The sequence below is a fragment of the Prionailurus bengalensis genome, chromosome A3 (assembly GCF_016509475.1).
Source record: "Prionailurus bengalensis isolate Pbe53 chromosome A3, Fcat_Pben_1.1_paternal_pri, whole genome shotgun sequence".
Taxonomy (NCBI): Eukaryota; Metazoa; Chordata; class Mammalia; order Carnivora; family Felidae; genus Prionailurus; species Prionailurus bengalensis.
Window position 1 is genome coordinate 85,643,401 of NC_057354.1, and position 23,258 is coordinate 85,666,658.

General features: G+C 36.9%; 1 protein-coding gene across 1 annotated transcript in view; it reads right to left on the reverse strand.

Moving 5' to 3' along the window:
* PPP3R1 (protein phosphatase 3 regulatory subunit B, alpha) overlaps positions 1 to 23,258 on the reverse strand; it is a 66,814-nt gene that overhangs the window by 11,035 nt on the left and 32,521 nt on the right. The window contains exon 2 of the mRNA XM_043603537.1: positions 21,132 to 21,171. Within this exon, the coding sequence (XP_043459472.1) occupies positions 21,132 to 21,171 (40 nt within the window). The remainder of the gene's footprint in view (positions 1 to 21,131; positions 21,172 to 23,258) is intronic.

Sequence of the window (23,258 nt, forward strand, 5' to 3'; positions counted from 1 at the left end):
GCAACTGTTCAAATAAACCTTATTTTCTTATTTTCCATGATGAAACTGGATATCCTCACTCCTGGGAGGAAAATTTAATAAACCTTAAGTCCCTTAAATGCTTTTCATTTATTTATTTACCTGTCTTCCCCACCTCAGACCAGAGTCCACGACCTTTCACTGGTGTTCTGTACACTGCATATAAAAGGTACTCAATAAATGTTTTAAATGAGTTTTAATTCTAAGTGTTTCAGATTTAAAACTTACTCATCAAAATGCCATCAGAATTTAGAGTAAAACTCGACTTAACCTACCAGACACCAATCAGCGGATCTTTCAGAACAGTTTCTCCAAGTTCATAGTGTTTGCTGAAAGCTACTCTCCCTCTCCATACCAAGGATGAGTTAACTTTTTCCAGTAATCTTTAGTTTTGCCTTACAACCACAAACCAGAAAAGGTGATGAGGAAACTGAACATAATGGATGACTAAAATACACTGTAAGTGGAAAAGGAAAGACAACGTGTCCCCAAACAGCATCTCATTTAGAGTAACTCTAGAGTGTACCATTAATTGGAAAGAGCAAAGGCAGAACTGTTGTGCCATAATACTTATAGAAACTGTTAGATTCCATTTACTAATGCTATGATATAAACATGATAACAGTTTTATAAAGTCACATTCTGAAATTGAGAGCGAGGTGAAGGACTATCTTCAATTACCTGGAAAACCCCACTAATCCAAAAGCATTCCAGTCTTGACAGATGAACAAGGAATATTAAGAATAAAGATGAATCATAAATCAAATATATTTCTTTACACTGCCAACAGTAATCTTTCTAAAAACCACATTCAGCCAAATTGCTGGCTCTCATGCTTAAAAATGTGTAGTGGCTTTCTAACACGCTCAGGATACAAAGTCTAAAGCCCTTGACAATATTTAGCCTCAATTTAAATTTCCATCCTTCTCTTCCCCATCTTTACTTTAGCTACAATGCTCTTGGCACAATTCTTCTATAGCATAAAGTTCATGCCTCCGTTTCCTTATATACCCTCTGCTGGACACTCTGATCATGAGACTCGTACCAATTTCTGATTTAAAAAGGGGGGAGACTGGGGTGCCTGGGTGGCTCAGTTGGTTAAGCGTCTAACTCTTGGTCTCAGCTCAGGTCACGATCTCATGGTTCGTGAGTTCAAGCCCCTCACCAGGCTCTGCACTGACAACATGAAGCTTGCTTGGGATTCTCTCTCCTTCTCTCTCTGTCCCTCCCCCACTTGCTTGCTCTCTCAAAAATAAACATTAAAAAAAAAAATCTTTAAAAAATGGGGGGAATTAACTGTATATCCTGTAGTTATGAGTATCATTAATTCTCTGGCACAAGCCCTTAAAACATTTTTTTTTAATTTTTTTTTAACGTTTATTTATTTTTGAGACAGAGAGAGACAGCATGTACGGGGGAGGGGCAGAGAGAGAGGGACACACAGAATCGGAAGCAGGCTCCAGGCTCTGAGCCTGACGCGGGGCTCGAACTCACGGACCGCGAGATCGTGACCTGAGTTGAAGTCGGACACTTAACCGACTGAGCCACCCAGGCGCCCCTTAAAACAACATTTTAAAAGACATTTTCTGTCTTTTGCTTTAAATAGCTTGTGAAATATTACAAATAGTTGATACCTATTCTGGATGAGTAGTTACAACTTTCCTTAAAGGCAAAGCAATGTGCCAGTGACAAATGGCTTTTTAAAAAGCCCCAGAAATAAAACATGGAGGGAATGACCTCTATCTAATCTTCTGTTCACCACCATTTGCACATACCCCATGCAGCCAAAACTCACCTTGGGATTTACTTTAGGAAGACAGTGTAATTTGAAAGTAGGCAATATCTATTCTCCAACCACCCATTTATTTCCTCCTTTCTGTCCCTTCCTTCCTGCCTGGATTACAATAATAAGACACAGACTAGATTACTCAGTACTCTGAGGCTAGCTGAACAAGGAATCTATACTAAATAATTTCAGTATTTTTAAATGGTTAACATGGAAGGCAATGCCATAAATATCTTTTAAAGCCAAAATCTAAGAAAGCTAGCTTTCAACAACAAATGGTAAAAATAGTTATTTTAGGTATGGAACAAAGTGATGAATTTGGTCATTACTGTCACCAGAGAAGCAGTTATTCAGCACTTCCACTTGCCAGCATTGTAGACCAGAGGTGTTGCAGGATTAAATGTGTGCTAAAGCATGAAACAGAATCTCGATTCTTGAAGTATCAGCATCCACCAATCTCGTACAAATTAGGCACAGATCTCTGAAGTAGATTAAACCCATCTTGGTAGTACCATTAAACGTTTCAGATCTGCACTTGGTACAAGTCAAATACTAAAGAACAAATTCCAACTTTTGGTAGCAACTTTGATCAAAGATTTTTCCTACTCCCTTAAAACAGATGGACAAGGGGGGAAAAAAACCAAACCTCACCCTCTTGACTCATCTTGTGACTCAGAGATACTCTCTTTCATATGTTTTGCCAAGTTAAAACTCGTTATTTTTCTACTTTTTGTAAGGACGCCTTTGGAAGGACTATCACTTTTAATAGTTGAAAAAGCCTACATAGTCAATTTATTACAAAGCACTAAAATAAAGAATCTTATAAAGTAATTGTATCATTCTCTAATATTTAAGGAAGACATTAAAAGCTGGATTTTTTTTGTCTGAGTTTATGAAATATAAAGTTATTAATAAGGAACTGATGGAATGCTTACACAGAAAACACCAAATTAAACTGTTGAGAGCTTACTGAAGATCAATGCACCCTGACTATACTCAGGGATAAAGGTGAAATCTAGATGGTTACTCATTTTAACAAGTGATTTCAAGAATCTCATTAACACATAAAATAATAATTAAGAATCTGCTTTTAGAGAGCTCATTTTGCTACAGTAAATTTTATTTTTTGCATTAAGATATTTTTTAAGTTTTTAATTCCAGTATAGTTAACATAGTGGTATATTCGTTCCAGGTGTACAATACAGTGATTCAACAATTCCATACATCACCCAGGGCTCATCACAGACAAGTGCCCTCCTTAATCTCCATCACCTATTTCACCCATCAACCCACCTACATTCTCTCTGCTTCTCTACAGTGAAGAATCTGTTTCTTGGTCTTTTTTTCCCCTTGCTCATTTCTTAAATTCCACATATAAGTGAAGTCAGATGTCTTTCTCTCACTTAGTTCTTTTAGCATTATACTCTCTAGCTCCATCTATGTTGTGCAAATGGCAAGGTTTCATTTTTTTTAGCCAAACAGTATTCCTCTGTATATACACACCATCTCTTCTTTATCCACTCATCTATCAATGGACACTTAGGGCTCCTTCCATAATTTAGCTATTGTAAATAATACTGCTATAAACAGGGGTGCATGTATCCCTTTCAATTAGTGTTCTGTATTTTGGGGGTTGATACCCAATAATGCAATTACTGTAGGGCAGTTCTATTTTTAACCTTTTGAGGAAACGACAAACTTTTCCTACAGTGCCTGCACAAGTTTGCATCTCCCCCCCCCCCCCCCCAGTAGTACAAAAGGGTTCCTTCCTATTCCTCCACATCCTCATGAATGCTTGTTGTTTCTTGTGTTTTTTTATTTTAGCCATTCTGGAAGGTGTGAGGTGATAGCTCATTGTACTTTGTATTTCCTTGATGATTAGTGATGTTGAGCATCTTCTCATTTATCTGTTGGCCATCTGGACGTCGTTTGGAGAAATGTCTGTTCATATCTTCTGCCCATTTTTAATTGGATTATTTGTTTTTTGGGGGGTGTTGAGCTGTATCAGTTCTTTGCATATTTTGGATACCAGCCCTTTATCAGATATGTCCTTTGCAAATATCTTCTCCAATTCAGTAGGCTGCTTTTTAGGTTGTGTTGTTTCCTTCGCTATGTCCAGGATTTTTATTTTGATGTAGTGGCAATAATTTCTTTTTGCTTTCATTTCCCTTGCCTTGGGAGACACATCTACAAAAATATACCATGACCAATGTCAGAAAAATTACTGCCTGTGTGCTCTCTTCTAGGATGTCTACAATTTCAGGTCTCACATTTAGGTCTTTAATCCATTTTGAATTTATTTTGTGTATGGTGTAAGAAAGTGGTCTAGTTTCATTCTTTTGCATGTTGCTGTCCAGTTTCCCAATACCATTTACTGAAGAGAGCTGCAGTAAGTTTTAATAAAAACTGTCAACTGGACATATTAATACTAGAATAATACTAAGAGACAGAAGGTTGCATATTCATTCATCACTCTCTCAGATGAAGAAAAACAACCATCTCCCTTCCTATTTTTTTCTCACTTAGAAAAAAGGAATGGGGCACCCGGGTGGCTCATTCGGTTAGGCATCCAACTTCAGCTCAAGGTCATGATCTCACAGTTCTTGAGTTTTTGCCTCACGTCAGGCTCTGTACAGACAGCTCAGAGCCTGAAGCCTGCTTCGGATTCTGTGTCTCCCTCTCTCTCTGCGCTCCCCTGCTTATACTCTGTCTTGTCTGTGTGTGGGGGGGGTGTCTCTCAAAAAAACAACAACAAAAAAAAACATTAAAACAAAATTTTTTTTAAAGAAAAAGAAAAAAGGAATAAAAGAGATTCCAAAATAGTATAGAAGACATCTAGGTCTCCAACTGTTAAAGCATTATTATTATTACTACATACTACTACTACTACTCCACTGTTAGGGTTAAAAGAAAAACAACTTTGAAGTCTAAGCTCTTTTAGGTGATTCTGAGATTTCTCAAAATGAAAACAAAAAGAAATAAGCAGCATGGTAGAAAAATAAACTTTCTGCAAACTTTAGCCAATTCCCAGTAATTGTGTAGTACTCAACAGCAACAAGACTAATCCTTCTTGAGGAAATTCTTTTAAATAGTCAATTTATGGACAATTTACTATCTGTTAGTCTATTAATCATCTAATAACAAAAACAAAATAAATCAAGTTTTTTCAAATTCTTCTAGCAGTAACAGTAATTTGAAAGAAACTAAATGTAGGATCCTGTTTAGAATCCTGGAAAAGAACTTTTCAGATGTCACCAGTTTTTTTACTAAAATATGAAGTTTAACAGTTTGTACCAATGTTAATTTCTTGATTTTGGTAACTGTACTATGGTTTAGTGAGACATTAACATTAGAGGAAGCTAGCTGAGGGGTATTTGGGAACTCTTATTTTTGCGACTTTTTAATTTCTCCTTAGTCTCCTCTAATTTATGAGAGCTCTTAATTCTTCCCTTGTCTTTCATGACCTTGAAACTTTTAATCCAGTATTTTGTAAAATGTCCCTCACCTTAAGCTTGCTGGTATTTTCTTATGATTAGGATACATTTTGGCATTTGGGGCAAAAATACCATAGAAATGATGATGTGTCCTTATCAGCACACATTGTTATCAAAGGGTTCACAATGTCAATGTCTTTTTGCTAGTGATGTTAACTTTAATCAATTGGCCAGGGTGGTGTCTGTCAGATTTCTCCACTATAAATCTACTATCTTTCCCTTTGTATTAAAAAATATCAAGGGGAGGGGCACCTGTGTGGCTCAATCAGTTAAGCATCCATGATCTCATGGTTTGGGAGTCCGAGCCCTGTGTTGGGCTCTGTGCTGTGCCTGCTTCAGATTGTGTCTCCTTCTCTCTCTGCCCCTCCCCCACTCACGCTCTCTCAAAAATAAATATTTAAAAAATGTATCAGGGGAAGGGGAAACAATACTTTGAGACTATACAAATATCCCGTTTTTCCTAAAACTCTAACCTAATTTTAGCATACACAGGCAACTCGACTCTGGTGTGCAAGATTTAATCACTATGGTATTTGCTTAATGATTTTCTTTTCCCCTTTCCTTGTACATTGAAACGTTCCTATTTAAGAAACAAATAAAAACTGCCCCTTCCCCATTTCTTTCTTTATTCAATTATTCACATCAGCATAGATTCACAGATACTTATTCTACAGGTTAAAATTCAATAATGTCACTATTCATCAAATTTTTCCAGCTTTGTTTAGGTACCACCTCAGGTTGGCTCCTGTGTGACCTTTCAACAATCCCCATTTTGAGCATCTCCTTAATTTCTGGCACCATAAAATATTCCAGACTCTGGAATTCCAGCCTCTTCTGACTATATATTTTCAAGAGGAATTTTCTCTTTTGTATGGCAGAATATTTAGAACTATATTACAGAATGAAAACTATTAGGAAAGATTACTCTAGTAAGCAATCTCAGAATCTCTATCTTAGAAATATTCTGGAAAGAGTCATCAGACAGGACAAAATAGCCTATGGAAAAACATGTACTGAATAATTCTTATAAAGTCTACCACAAGAATAAAGCATTATAGTGTTATCAATAGAAGATACTGGGTGATTTCTCAACTTAAAGTTTAATTTCAAAGTTCTATTAAGTCTTTTGTAAGATTTATCTCCTTCAAAGGTAATGAGTGGATTTTCATGTTCCCCCCAATTAGATGCAAAACCCACCAGAGGGCGCGATAGAGACAGTCACAGAGAAGCAGTTGCAAAAAAAGCCCCCAATTCTGTACCAACCTTTTAGTGTAGCAGTTTAATATTTATATTCTGCAAGGCATAGTCTGACAACAGAACAAAGCAAACAAAGAAAGAACCTTAACAATATTATAAGAAAACTGAAAAAGTATTTTATGAAATATTAACACAAAGTCACACAAATTTTTCTTACAAATGAAAAACCTGCATATACTTAAAAAGGTCTAGATTTTAGGGATATATCATAATTTTCTAAGGTAAGAGGCAAGGCGCATTTTTGGTGTTTCTGGATTATAATTTTCATGTAATTTAAAAATGAAATTGTTGGGGCGCCTGGGTGGCGCAGTCGGTTGGGCGTCCGACTTCGGCCAGGTCACGATCTTTCGGTCCGGGAGTTCGAGCCCCACGTCAGGCTCTGGGCTGATGGCTCAGAGCCTGGAGCCTGTTTCCGATTCTGTGTCTCCCTCTCTCTCTGCCCCTCCCCCGTTCATGCTCTGTCTCTCTCTGTCCCAAAAATAAATAAACGTTGAAAAAAAAAATTTTTTTAAATGAAATTGTTAAATAAAAAGCTAGACAGCAGCACCAACAAAATAATTATCAAGTTGTAAAACACCAATAAATTTTAAGCCAACTTTAACATTCCAAAAACACATTATTAAATACATAGTTCTACAGGTTTTGACAAATGTATACACTTAGGTAAGCATCACTACAATCAAGATAAAAGCACATTTCCATCATCCCCAAGTGTTCCCGAGCCCTTCTGCAGTCAATCACATCCCCTACCACCAATAGCAGGTAACCACTGTTCTGCTTTCTGTCACTAATTATGTCCAGGATTTCATATAAATGGGATCATATAGGTGTACTCTTCTATTTATCTTCTTATTCTCATCTAATTTTTCAGATTAACTCAAGCTGCTACATGGCAGTAGCTTGTTCCTTTTTATTGCAGAGTAGTAGAGTCCACTGTATGGATATACACAATTTTTAAATGTATGCATCTGTTACTAGACATACCTGTTGTTTCCTGTTTGGAATTATTAGAAATAAAGCTACTAAGAATATTCATAAAGTCTTTTTGTAAACAAATATTTTCCTAGACTTGCAGGGTCACTGGGTAAGCTGTATGCTGAACTTTCAGAAACTGTCAAAAGGTCTTCCAGAATGGTGTACCATTTTACACACTCACCATCTATCTATGAGAATTCCAGGAGCTCCACATCCTTGGCAACACGTGGTACTGCCAGTCTTTTTAAGTTTAGCCATTCTAGCGGGTGGTAGCAATATATGATTATAGTTTTAATCTGCATTTCTCAGACCTAATGATCTTGAGCATCTTTCTCATGTGATTATTGTCAATTCATATATATCTTCGTTTGAAAAGTAACTGTTCAAATATTTTACCTTTTAAAAAATGGGTTGTCTGGGGGGCGACATGGTGGCTCAGTCGCTTAAGCATCTGACTTCAGGCCAGGTCATGATCTCACGAATCATATGGGATCAAGCCCCTCATGAGCCTCTCTGCCGTCAGCACAGAGCCCACTTCGGATCCTCTGTCTTCCTCTCTCTCTGCCCCTCCCCTATTCATGCTCTCTCAAAAATTAAGAACAAAAACAAAAACTGGGTTGTCTGAAAAAGTTGTGAAATTCTCTCTGTATACTGACACAAGTCCTCTGTCACCACGTAGGTAGTTCAAGTATTTTCTCCCAGTCTGTAAGCTACCTTTTCAAAGGTTATCTTTTAAAGAGCAAAAATGTTCAATTTTGATGAAATCCATTTTTTCTTTTATGATTCATGTTTTATGTGTACTAAATCTTTGAGTAAACCCGGCATGAAGATTTTCTCCTATTCTTCTAAAAGTTCCACAGTTTTACAGCTTTTATGTTTAAATCTATAACCCATGTAATTTTTTATATATGGGATTAGAGGCAAATTTTTATTTCATATAGAAATATATTTTGTTGAAAAGTCTCCCTTACAATGGTATCTTTGACGCATTTGTAAAAAATCAACATTGTACAACTTAAATTGACACAATGTTATATATGTCAACTATATTTCAATTAAAAATTTAAAAAATCAAATAATATATTTTGCCAGTGAAGCTACATATATATATTTGTATTTATATGGATCTATGTCCTCTACTGTTCCACAGGCTGGTCTATCTTATGCCAATACCAGTCTAATGTTTTATAGTAAATATTTAAATCAGGGAGCACTGTCCTCATACTTTGTCTTCTTTTTCAAAACTGTTATGGCTTTTCTAAGACCCATACATTTCCATGTGGAATTAGCAATTAGTTTGGTAATTTTTACAAAAAGCCTGGTGAGAGTTCAATAGGGGTTGACTTGAATCTATAGATCAATCAGAGCAGAACAGAATCAAGTCTTTCATTTTATGATGTGGTCATCTCTCCCCATTTATTTAGGTCTTTTTAATGATTTCGCTTAGTAACATTTCATAGTTAGGTGTACAAATCTTACATATATTTGGTTAAACTTCTAACATGAATATCTCATGTTTTTATTCTTTATAAATGGTATTTTTGTCAATTTCACTTTTTTTCAATTATTCATTGTGATTATATAAAACTTCCACTGATTTTTGCCTTCTGTTCTTATATCATACAATGTTGCTAAATTCACTTATTTCTAGTAACTCACAATTTACTATATATACAATGACATCATCTAAGAGTAAAGACAATTTTTTACTACTTCCTTTCTAACCTGAATATATTTTTTTTTCTGGACTTAATGTATTGACTAGGACTTCTAGTACAATTTTCCTTAAGTTTTTTATATGTATTTATTTTGAGAGAGAGAGGCAGAGAGAAGAGAAAGATAATTCCAGGTAGGCTCCACACTGTCAGTGCAGAGCCTGATGTGGGGCTCGAACCCAAGATCATGAGATCATGACCTGAGCAGATGTTGAGTAGGATGCTTAACCAACGGAGACACCCAGGAGTCCCAGGAACTTCTAGTACAACTTTGACTACACTTCTTCAGAGTGAAAAACTGCTTTTTTTCCCAATCTTAGGTGGAAAGCATTCAGTCTTTCATCATTAAGTATGATGTTAATTATAGGTTGTTGTTTTGTTTTTTGTTTTTTTTACAGGTGCTCTATCCGAGTTTAGTTCCCTTCTATTCCTAATTTGCCAAGTATATTTACCACTGAACTCTGTCAAAGATTTTGCTCCATCTATTGCTAAGATCATGTTTCTCTTACTCTGCCCACATAGTGAATTATACTGTTTTTTAGTTAAAATCACACTGAGGATAAATTCCACTTGGTCATGTTTTATTGTCCTTTTTACAATACTGCTGGATGAGATTTACAAATATTTAAAGATTTTTACATGTACATTCATGGTGCATGTTGGTCTACAGTTTTCTATGATATTTTTGGTATTGCTAATGGTGTAATAATGCTAGCTTCTATTTTCTGAAGGAATCTGGATTATAACTTTTTTTCATTAAATGTTAGAATTTGCCAGTAAAGCCATCTGGCTTGGAGTTTTCTCTGTGGGAAGATTTTTATTTTAGAGAGACAGAGCATGCTCAAGTGGGGGGGGAGGCGGGGGGGGGGGAGATAGAGAGAGGAAGAGGGAGAGGGAGGGGGGGAGGGGGAGGGGGAGGGGGAGAAATATCCTAAGCAGGCTCCATGCTCAGCACAGAGCCCAATGGAGGGCTTGACTCCCACCACCCTGGGGCTATGACCTGAGCTGCAATCAAGAGTTGCATGCTCAATCGACTGAGCCACCCAGGTGCCCCTCTTTGTGGGAAGGTTTTTAAATAAGAATTCAGTTTCATTAATAGATATAATTCTATCAAGATTTTTTTTTTACTGTTCTGTCAGTTTTAAGTATTTGTTTTAGATTAAATTTTTCCATTTAATCTAAGGTGTAGAACTTTATTGGCATAAAATTCTTCATAATATTCCCTTGTTACCCTTTTAACATCTGTAGGATCTGTAATGATTTCAGTTCTTCTGTTACCGATACTGGTAATTGTGTTTTCTTCTAAAACGTTCCTTCTAAATGTGAATACTGTTATGTTCCACAGACTTCCTCCTACCTTATATAAAAGATATGACCCAAAATGATCCACCACACCAGAACTCACTCAGGCAAATGAATGTTATCCAAAAATGTCAAAATAAGCTGCACAGTTAAAATAATCTTAAAATTTTTTTTAAATTGTTTTCAGAGCTAACAGCTTCAGAAAAAAATTTGTCATAGAAAAGCCATGTAATGTAAATTGTTGGAAGAAACCTTGGAGATGAAAACTCAAGATGAGGAAACAGACTGAGAATTATTTAAGTTGCCAAATGCTATAAAGCTTGATGGCAAAACTGAGTGACAGCATTTCTTGAAATACTTTCTAATCTAATTTCTTTTCATATGTTAGTTCCATTTGAATAGTTAGTACAGAAGATTAAGCTAAGAGATACTAAACACTGCTGTTCCTCAACATGCATTTTCAGGCAAGTGTGGAGAAAAGAGAACAATAAGAATGTTCTCATCTCAAAGAAATAAAAATCAAACCACAGATTTCTGGGATGTTCTCCAGGTTATACATTACTGGTTTTCCTACTGAAGGTGTTTGTATTGCTGTTGTTTTTCTCTTTTTGGTTTATCTACACTGTGGTTCTAATAAAAATAGATCATTAGCCTACTGAAAAAGCATATAGTTAAAACACCATAAAAACACATCTTCAAGTTTTCTCATTGTTATTAATAACCAAGTCATACTTTTTTTTTTTTTTAGTTTATTTAGAGAGAAAGAAAAGGTGTGAGTGGGAGAGAGGCAGAGAGAGAGGGGGACAGAGGATTCAAAACAGGTTCTGGGCTATCGGCACAGAGCCCAATGTGGCGCTTGAACTCAGGAGCCGTGAGATCATGACCGGAGCCAAAGTCAGAAGCGTACCCGACTGAGCCACCCAGGCACCCCATATACTTTTTTTTTTTTTTAACCTATGTGTACACTGTGTAAGCTAGTGTAAGCCTGAAAAGACACAGCTCTTAAAGATTTCCTATGTTTTGTAAGTCAAATTCAATCCCAACCCATTCATTACACATCACATTCTCCAGGTTTTCCTGGAGAGGGGACAGGGGCCAGAAGCAGAGAAAGACCAAATCTCAAGCAGGCTCCACACTTAGTACGGAGCCCAACACAGGGCTCAATCCCACAACCCTAGGATCATGTTCCTGTGTTATGTTGTGTTTAAACACTTAGTCGCACTTTTTTAAAGCTTTGTACCACTCCCCAACCCCAACTCGCCCCAAAATATGGGATTTTTTTTTTTTACAAAAGAATGCATATTTAAGACTTCTTTTACTTTTAGCACCAATTATTCAAGATTTTACGGCTGCTCCAGAGCTTAACGTGGTTTATCATCAATAATGTCACACTACATACCCAATCTCTATTTTTCTTATAATGATTTGCCTTTTACCTTAAGAAATTCCAAAAAGAAAAAAAGAAAAGAAATTCCAGCACACAATTTATATTCTTTTCTTTCTTCTTGAAGACTCTTCACAGACAATTCTGGTTTCTTGCTCTAATTTGTACCAACTGCTTTCTAGGCCCATAGGCATAGTTATTATCCTGTGATTTTCACTGGGTGTCTTAGAGATTTGGTTTTGCAGATCTCATCTGCTTTAACTTCTATTTCATTTGTCTGACTACATATTCAAAAACTTATAGAAGCTAAATTTCCCAAAAGTCCCTAAATTTCTGAAAATGTCTTTAATTTGATCTCACACCTGAACAATCATTTAGCTGGTATCAAACTCTAGGTTTAGGAACTCAGAACTTTGAATAAATTGCTCCACTGCTTTCTAATCTCTAAGAAATACAATGCCAAAACACTCCTATTCTTTTTAGGCAATTTTTCCCCCAACTAGCAGCTTTTAGAATTTTCTTTTCACTCCTGGAATTTTAAAATGTAAACTTCTCAAAAGAAGTTGAGACTAAATGTTGATCATATTTCATCTAAACTTCTTGGTAATCAGAATGCTCTTTCAATCAGAAGATTTTATTTTTCAGGTGAGGGAAATTTTCTCCTACTTTTCAATCATTAGTTTTGCTTCTATTTTTATCTACTACATCTCTTCAAATTTCCTTTAGGCAGTTGCTATTACTGTCTGTATATGTGCCACAAAGCTTTCTTTTTTGGTATATTTTTCCTTATTCTTTGCTCTAACATTCTGAAGGAGATCCAAGAATTTATCATATTCTGCTAACCGGATGGCTAGGCCTTTTCACCAGCTAAAGTAACTGACTTCTCCTTATCACCTACGAAATTATTCAAATTTGTGGTAGGCTATGTCATGAACTTCACTGTTAAAACTACAAATCTGTAAGTGCTGCCATACCAACATGGGATAGTCTAGCACCTCACTTTTTATTAAGACTACTTCTAAAATTTTTGTGTTTATTGGAGAGATAGAGAGAAAGACAGAATCTGAAGCAGGCTCCAGGCTCCAAGCTGTCAGCACAGAGCCCAACATGGGGCTCAAACTCACCAAACCATGAGATCATGACCTGAGCCAAATGCAGACACTTAACGGACTGAGCTACCGAGGTGCCCCAAGACTACTATTAAAAACCCCAAAATATTTAGAACCTAGAAGACAATCCAGGTATTTGTAAAAAAAAAGACACATAAAACAGCAAGTCACAGTAACAACTCAAAACCCAGATGTTCAAGTCATACACTATACTTTAAAAGACTTCAAAATCTTTTTTTTTTTTTAATGTCTATTTATCTATTTAGAAAAAGTGCACATGAGCAGGGGAGGGGCAGAGAGAGGAGGAGAATCCCAAGCAGGCTCCACACTCAGCACAGAGCTTGAAGCGGGGCTCAATCTCACAACCCTGGGATCATGACCTGAGCTGAAAACAAGAGTCTGATGCTTACCTGCTTAACCAAGTGAGCCACCCATGGCCCCTAGAAAACTTTTTTTCCCCCTGCCTTCATGGCTCAGCTTTAAGGCTTTACTGAAAGAAAGTAGAATATAAGCAATTCTCAGCAGACTAGGTAAAATAGAGTTCAGGATCACTATATAATTAAGTAAATGGTAAATCACAGCTGGTAGACTAAGAAATATGAACTATGTGGGGCGCCTAGGTGGCCCAGTCGGTTAAGCATCTGACTTCGGCTCAGGTCATGCTCTCATGGTTTGGGAGTTCGAGCCCCAGTGTCGGGCTCTGTGCTGATGACTTGGACCCTGGAGCCTGCTTCAGATTCTGTGTCTCCCTCTCTCTCTGCCCCTCCCACATTCACACCCTCTCTCAAAATTAAATAAACACTTTAAAAAAAAAAAGAAACATGGACTATGTGATATGAATTTATGAACATTTTAATCAAAGTAACAAATACAGAAGTCAATTTCAAAGTTAATGACAAAAAGGTTTAAAATAAATAGCTTTAGGCCCCCTGGGTGGATCAGGCGGTTAAGTGTCCAACTTCGACTCAGGTCATGATCTCACAGTTCCTGACTCCAAGCTCCAGGTGGGGCTCTGTGCTGACAGCTTGGAGCCTGGAACCTGCTTCAGATTCTGCATCTTCCTCTCTCTCTGCCCTTCCCCCACTCACAGTCTCTCTCTCTCTCAAAAAAACATTTAAAAAATTTTAAGTAATACTGAATGGCATTTTAGGAATAAAATGTTTTACTATTTTCACCTGTGCACATTCAAACTGAATTTAATATCAATAAATATTAAAAAGGTTTCCTCCAAAGATTTGAGATGATGAATAAAAGTTTGATAGTCAACCAGAAATCACTCTTTAGAACACATATTATTTAAAAACTACATGGATGGAACTGGAGGGTATTATGCTAAGTGAAATTAGTCAGAAAGACAAAAATCATATGACTTCACTCATATGAGGACTTTAAGAGACAAAACAGACGAACATAAGGGAAAGGAAACAAAAATAACATAAAAACAGGGAAGGGGACAAAACAGAAGAGACTCATAAATATGGAGAACAAACTGAGGGTTGCTGGAGGGGTTGTGGGAGGAGGGATGGGCTAAATGTGTAAGGGGCTTAGGAATCTACTCCTGAAATCATTGTTTCACTATATGCTAATTTGGATGTAAATTAAAAAAAAAACTGAATGAAATTAAGCTAGTTCAAATAAGAAAGGAAAAAAGAATGCAGAAAAAGAGGAAATTAAATTTAGAGGAACTTTTTCTTTGAAAAAGTTTTGTTTTCATAACAAAGAAAAACTAGATCAAAGAATATGAACATGTAAATTTCCCTGAGACTATCTAATTGAGAGCAGAAATTAACAGCACAAAGTAAGGTCAATTACTCCACACTTTCAAGTCACCTGTAAATACTCAAAACAGAAACAAAACTGCCTGACTACAAGACTGTTTACTCAAAATGAGAGCAGTGTCCTATAGGCTAATGATGTCTTATAGTTCTTTATGCAAAAGACATGCCTTCAGAGTCTGCCAAGCTCTTCTTGGGTCACCTTCTAATGAAAGAAAACTGAGACATCTTTTTAGACAGAAGATTTCTTAGTCTTTCATCTACATTCAGTTTACAAAATAAGCCCTATGTTTACCAATTTTATCAAAAACATTCAGAATTATACTGGTTTTATCAGCAGTAAAAATTAGCTGAATCTGATTTTCCACTCATACCTCCAACTATTCCCCCATTTTAGTCCTCTGCTTAAACTATCTAAAGTAGTATCTTGCACTGAGTCACTTTTCCAAGTTACCATGCCAAGTTACAACTAAGGTCCCATCTTTGAACAAATCACCCAAGAGAGTATACATTTCCTGGTCCAGACAAGTTAGCCAAAGTCACAATGGCTTAGAATAATTTAACTCAATAAAAAGTAAACGCTGAATTGTGAGACAATAAAAGAATACTTATCTACATATTAGACAATCCAGTTTTGTCTAAAATCATTCATGTAAACACAAACATAACATTAATCAGGTAATATTTACTATACGGAAGACTACATAGTATTGTGGTTAAAAATATAACCGTGGTATGCCTGGGTGGCTGGTTCGGTTAAGCGTCTGACTTTGGCCCAGATCATAATTTTATGGTTTGGGAGTTAGAGCCCTGACAATCTCTACTGTCAGCACAGAGCCTACTTTTTGGATCCTTTGTCTACATGTCTGTCTATCTGTCTGTCTGTCTGTCTCCCTCCCTCTGCCCCTCCCCCACTCATGCACACCCACATACTCTCTAAAATAAACATTAAAAAAAATATATGACTCTGGAGCATGACTACTTGAGATCAACTCATAGTTTTGTTACTTTTCCTATTGTGTGGCCTTAAGTCTGTTAGTGAAGGTCTCTCTGCCTGTTTTCTCATCCATATAGCAGGGAAAGTAAACCTCTTTCATGAGGCTATTGTAAAGATTAAAAAGGTTAATATATGTGAAGTGCTTAGAATAATGCCTGGCACATGTTAAATGCCATATAAGTATTCGTTGTGATTATTTATGAAAATAAATGGGGTGACTGGTAACCACTGGGTTTTCCTAAAGGTACAGCCTTTAAAATTATCCAAGTAGTTGTCTATGTAGTCCAGCTCTGAGTTCTATACTAGCTTATTTAGTCAACAGATATTTATTCAGCATCTGCTCTATGCCAGGTATTGCACTTATGCTTTTACTGTCAATGCCTTAATTCCTTTATTGGTGAAAATGAGCTTAAAAATACCCTCTTATTATTAAAGCTTGCTGTGCTGCATATGCCATACTTAGCTATAAATTAATTATTGCTCCTTGATATTACTTTTAGTTTCTTCCTCCTCCCTTTTTCCATTCATTAAAAAATAAAACAAAACAAAAAACTTCTGGGGCACCTGTGTGGCTCAGTTGATTGAGCGCCTGACTTTGGCTCAGGTCATGATCTCAAGGTTCATGAGTTCAAGCCCCACACTGGGGTCTTTGCTGTCAGCACGGAGCCCGCTTCTGATCCTCTGCCCACCCCGCCCCCCAGCTTGCACTCTCTCTAATTAAAAAAAAAAAAAACTTTTCATAATGGAAAATTTCAAACACATACAAAGGTGAGAGACTAGTTTAATGAATTCCATATACCTATCATCCAACTGTTCAACCATTAACACATGAGAAATCTTATTTATACATACCCACTTCAATTATCTTAGAGCAAATTCCAGACATATCATTTCCTTGTAACTTCAGTATTATCTTTAAAAGACATTATTTTTAAAAACATCACAATAACACTACTTGAAAAAATATTAATAAATTAATAATTAACTCCTTGATATTAAACAATCATGCTCCAATTTCCCCAAAACAGCACAAATGATTTTACAGGAGTTTTTAATCCAAGGGGTTTGGCAAATAGTCAATGTGTCAATAAAATGAAATTGACTTTAAGAGTAACAGTTTCATTAGAGTAGTAAAAGATAAAAGCCAGATTGCAGCAGGCCAAGAAATCAGCAAAAATAAGGAAATAGATACTATGTGAGTATAACTTGGTGACTCAAAGTTCTTTCCTTGGTCTTGACAAGAGCATTAACATCCAGAATACTGCTGTTCTAATTAGTGATATTGGCAAACACTTTATAGTGCTTAGTAAGTTGTAGGCATTGCTGAAAGCAGTTTGCATGTATTAACTGAATAACAACAATTCTATACAACAGGTACTATTACCATTTTACAGATGAGGAAACCAAAGTACTGAAAAGTTAAATAACTTAAGTGCTCAAGGTCACAAAGCTAGTAAAAGGTAGAGTTGGAATTTGAACTTAGGTATACAGTACTTATTACACAAACTGTGGCAAGACTTCTTTTTTTGTAATATAAGTGTTTTTGTTAGCTTTTGATCTGACCTATTAAATTTTTTAACCTCTGTTAAACTTAGAAATATTTAGTATATCTTCATCTCTGGGGTATTTTGAGATTCAGAAATTATGTTCATTATGAACATTTAATCCATAGTGACAGATTAAGTGACCTAACTTGACTGGAAGAGTGAAATTTTAGTCTTTGATCTATGCTGTGTTGCTTATTGGCTGGGTCATTTTCTATAGTGTAAAGAGGCACTATTCTCACATTTAACCAAATTATGCAACTGCATTTTGTCAGATGTTTCACTATTGCCTTCTTTTCCTCTAAAATCTAATACTACATGTTATTAAAAGTAAATTAAAGTTGAAAAAAAAAGAAATAAGGAAATGGAGATAACTGTACAGTATATGCTCTTTTTTTGAGAAGCTCAAATAGGAGAAAAAGTGAAGAAAAACTAGGAGGTACATGAAGGATCAGAATCAAAGCATAGTTCATTATATGTGTAAACTGAAGAGCTAAAACTTAAGATATATAGGAAAAGACAGAGAAACAAAATAAGGTCCTAGAGATGAGAGTGGATGAGGTTAAAAGCACAAGGAAGGAGGCTGACCTTGAATAAGGGGGTATAATCCAAACTGACACTGACAGAAGGAGTCAGTTAAGCATGACTGGCACTGAGAAAACTGGCAGGGAGAGGTAGAAGATGGAGGGGCATGAGGAGGCTAACACTTAAAATGTTTTCAGTTTTCTTAAGACTCAGGAGACAAGGCATTGATTAAAAGCAGAGTACTGGAAAGGATTATGCAAGGGATTTGGATAGAATGTTGAAGACCTGGATGAAATTTAAGGAGACTGAAAAAGACAAACAGGACCAGACAGGTAAAGAATTAATCAGCATTCGAATCTTATGTAGCTTTCAAAACCAATTTCATCACCCCATCCACAAAGCTCTTAACTTCTGTAACCAACAGTAATTTTCCCTTAGAATTTTTATTTTTCATAATGGTTTACTTGTACTGTAATAATTTTACCCAATAGCCAGAATGTAAGTACTTTGTGGGTGCTTACTTTATCGGTCGGTATATCACAAGGCTGAAGACAGTACCTTACAGAATATAATTTACCATCTTCTTACTTTTAATTTTTTAAATGTTTATTCATTTTTGAGAGAGACACACAGAACATGAGTGGGGGAGGAGTGGAGAGAGAGAGACACAGAATTCGAAGCAGGTTCCAAGGCTCTGAGCTGTCAGCACAGAGCCCAATGTGGGGCTCAAGCCCACGAACTCTGAAATCATGGCCTGAACTGAAGTTGGACGCTCAACTGACTGACCTACCCAGGCGCCCTGAATCTTCTTACCTTTTTTAAGGTAAATACTAAAGGAACAAAACAGACAGTAACTACCTGAAGAGCTGAGACCACTCAAGCCTGAGACAATTACATAAGAACCCATCAAGAACACAGAATTAAGGTGAGTCTTGAAGAGGTGAGAAGGCAAGACATTATTTAACCTGAACAGGGACATATAAATAGTGAAGTGCCTCAAGAATTAGTTTTTAACAGAGGCACCTGGGTAGTTCAGTCAGTGAAAATCCGACTCCTGATTTTGGCTCAGGTCATGATCTCATAGGAGTTCGAGCCTTGAGTCTAGCTCCCCACTGACAGTACAGATCCTGCATGGGAGTCTCTCTCTCCCCCTCTGCCACTCCCGGGCTCATCCACACTCTCTCTCTCAAGAATAAATAAATTAAAAAAAAAAATGAGTTTTAACATTCTTATCTATAATGGTAGTTATTCACAGATAACACTAACCTCTTCCAATAATATAAAGAAGTTTTTCAGGGGTGCCTAGGTGTCTCAGTCGGTTGGGAGTCCGACTTTGGCTCAGGTCATGACCTCACGATTCCCGAGTTCAAGCCCTGCATCAGGCTCTGCACTGACAACTCAGAGCTTGGAGCCTGCTTCCAATTCTGTGTCTCTGTCTCTCTCTCAAAAATAAACAAATGTTAAAAAAAATTTTTTTAGGGGCTCCTGGGTAGCTCAGTCAGTTGAGTGTCCAACTTTGGCTCAGGTCACGATCTCACTGTTTGTTTTGAGTTTGAGCCTCGCACTGGGTCCTGGGCTGACAGTCAGAGCCTGGAGCCTGCTTCAGATTCTGTGTCTCCCTCTCTCTCTGCTCCTCCCCCCCTTGTGCTCTGTCTCTGTCTCTCTCTCAAAAATAAACATAAAAAAAAAAACCTAAAGAAGTTTTTTAAGTGACCAAAAAAATTTACTACAATATGTGGATGGGAGAAAAGTGGTGGTTTCAGTGTAGACAAGTTCATTTTGGGGAAATCATCCAAATCATGTATAAAATATTATAAAAGCACATTTTATTCTAGTGAACCAAATAGGGAACAGAGAAAAAAAAGCTATAAACTGGGTAGAAGAACCCAGATAGATTCATAGCTGGTTACACAATCACTGACAACTACAGATCTTCAATGACATGGCTCAACAGTTTCATCAAAGCATAGATGAAGTAGTAAGAAAGAAGACTTACTACTAAGTTCTGAAGATAAAACTGAAAGGGGCAGCTTTAACAGTGTATGCATTATTTGTCAACAGTGTATGCTCAGGTTGTGATCTTGCAGCTCATGGGACCGAACCCTGTGTTGGGCTGTGTACTGACAAGCTCAACGCCTGCATGGGATTCTCTCTCCCTCTGTCTGCCTCTCCCCTGCTCACATGCTCTCTCTCAAATGAATAAGCATTTAAAAACAAATTATAGAAGTTACAAAATGTAAGATGGAATGATAAATAATTTCAGCTTATTATAAATGCTACAAAGAAAATAAATGGGGTACTATTCATGACAGAGAATCTAAGCAGAGAGAGAAAAAACATCTCCAAAGGGGTGACATTTATGCTGACAGTTGAATGACAACAACGTCAAATAAAGAGCTGATAGAACAGCATTCTACCCAGAGCGCATAAGCAAGCAAAGGTGTTGAAGAGAATGAAATTAACACAGGTTTTGGGAAAAGAAAGGAGACTAATGAAACAAAGGGCAACTGGGAAAGTGACAAACAAACCAAGCGACACTTCATTGCAAGATAATGTCTCCAAATGGGGAAGGACCAGTTACATCTAATAGAAATGGCAAGGAAGGTTCAGAACTGTTTGGGTATCCTGGGACCTCGTGATGCCATCTGAACTTACCAGTGGTCCCTATTCCAATTCTAAAGATCTCTCCCTTTCCCAATCACTGCTCTTCCATACAAGAGACTTTATGATTTTTATATAAGCTCCCTAGTGCTCTGATCCTTAAATCAAGAATTTCAAAAACTGTCATTTTCTTTCTTTACATTCTCCAGTACACTCAGAAACAACCAGACCACCCCACACTTCTTATACTCTTCACTCCTCTGAGAAACATCTTTGGCAATAGCTATTTGGTCTATCGAAGTTTTGCCTTCAACACACTTTATTTTATGTAACCAAAGGATAAGTAAATTAACTGTTTACCTGAAACTTTGTTAATCTGAAAACCTTCTGTTGGGTTACGCCACTGAGATCTGAGGGCTGATTTGTAACTACAGCACAATACAGATAATAAAGAGCAGCTCTATTAAAAAAAAACAAAAACAGTTCCCTGCTCTGATAACTTTAAAAGACAAAGTCAAATTCATTACTCATTTTAAATAGTTAAGGGATAACTTTACTATGTAGATATACAGAGTTGTATGATATATACATATAGAGAGAGAGATGTGTAAATAAAAGAAATTCTTGATAACAAGAATATGTGACTTACAGTGTGAGCACATTTCCAAAGGATAACTTGCCTCATTTCCCTGGAGAAAGAAATAAATAATAATTAGTCACAAAATTGGTACAAATGTCTTTAAAAGGTTTAAATATTCTAAGTCACAAACATAGGGAAATAAGCCAAAAACCAATGTATCTAGGTCTATAAATTATCATTTTTTGATAAGAAAAAAATCATAAAATAGGATATAAAGAGCTCTCAAATCACAACAGGCCTGAGTTGGGTCCCTGACATTATGACTTATACAAACCCTTGACTAAAATTTACTTTAAATATTTTTTTTTATTTTTTTTCCAACATTTTTATTTATTTTTGGGACAGAGAGAGACAGAGCATGAACGGGGGAGGGGCAGAGAGAGAGGGAGACACAGAATCGGAAACAGGCTCCAGGCTCCGAGCCATCAGCCCAGAGCCTGACGCGGGACTCAAACTCACGGACCCCGAGATCATGACCCGGACCGCGAGATCGTGACCTGGCTGAAGTCGGAGGCTTAACCGACTGCGCCACCCAGGCGCCCCTAAAATTTACTTTAAATATTTTTAATGCCCTAAACATATGGATTGTATAATTTTAAAACACAGGAGATGGGGCGCCTGGGTGGCGCAGTCGGTTAAGCGTCCGACTTCAGCCAGGTCACGATCTCACGGTCCGTGAGTTCGAGCCCCGCGTCAGGCTCTGGGCTGATGGCTCGGAGCCTGGAGCCTGTTTCCGATTCTGTGTCTCCCTCTCTCTCTGACCCTCCCCCGTTCATGCTCTGTCTCTCTGTCCCAAAAATAAAATAAAACGTTGAAAAAAAAAATAAAACACAGGAGACTGTCAATGTTTTGTCTTGCTGAGTAAATTCATTTTGGGACAAAAGTCAGAATAGTTTCTCCTGCCACATATATTTAAATGAAGAGTTTCCTGAGACTGTAAAGCTGTTAAAAAGAAAAAAAAGAAAAAAAAAAAACTATTTGCATTTATACCTACTATCTTCTATATGCCACGCAACTAAAATAAAACAAATATTAATAGGAAGATGGGTCCAATGTAAGGCAGCCAATTCAAATTTTTCTTTTGAAAAGTCTTATCTCATGGGTAAATTCCAAGTTGATATAATTTATCTGAACTCCTAACTTATAAAATATATAAAACCAACCATCTATTTACTATCCAGGATTCCATGTGAATTTATTTAAGGAAAAAAGAGCTCTAGAAAAACTACAGACCCAGTCAAAAGCCCACATTTAACAATTCTTAATGAACTGACCCTAGGGAGGTCAAAGTACCTGGTGGATGATCACATCATTTGATCAGTGATGAAACCAGTTCTAAATCTAAAACAGTAAAAACTTCTAGTAAAACAGACTCATGTGAGATAAAAACAATGAAAATCCTCTTAAAGTCTACAGAATTTAAATTAATGTAAACTGAATTTTTTTTTTTTTTTTTTTTTTTTTTGGGACAGAGAGAGACAGAGCATGAACGGGGGAGGGGCAGAGAGAGAGGGAGACACAGAATCGGAAACAGGCTCCAGGCTCCGAGCCATCAGCCCAGAGCCTGACGCGGGGCTCGAACTCACGGACCGCGAGATCGTGACCTGGCTGAAGTCGGACGCTTAACCGACTGCGCCACCCAGGCGCCCCTATGTAAACTGAATTTTTAAAGTTCAGTTATAAAATCAGAGTACTACACATCCTATATTCCATTTACCTAATCTTGACCCTATCTAGCAACATGTGCAATAGGATTAATATATGAATATACTTACAATAGCCTGTGAAGTTATTGAATACAGTCTGAAAAGAACATTCTAGTCTGGCTCACTAGTTTTTAAACTCCTAAAAAGTTATCTTACACTATGTAAATTTGAAGTCTAAGAAAGGTTATCCTGTAAATTAGCTAGCATCTTCAATTCTTATGCATGCTACCAATCATTAGTTAGTTTTTTCCTTGAAAATTATAGCAGATAACTGCAATTTTCCAGAACTGGTTAATTTAAGGTTACTTTAAATATCAAATATATATTGAGGCGCCTGGGTGGCTCAGTAGGTTAAGTGTCCAACTTCAGCTCAGGTCATGATCTCACAGTTCATGGGTTCAAGACCCATATCGGGCTCTGTGCTGACAGC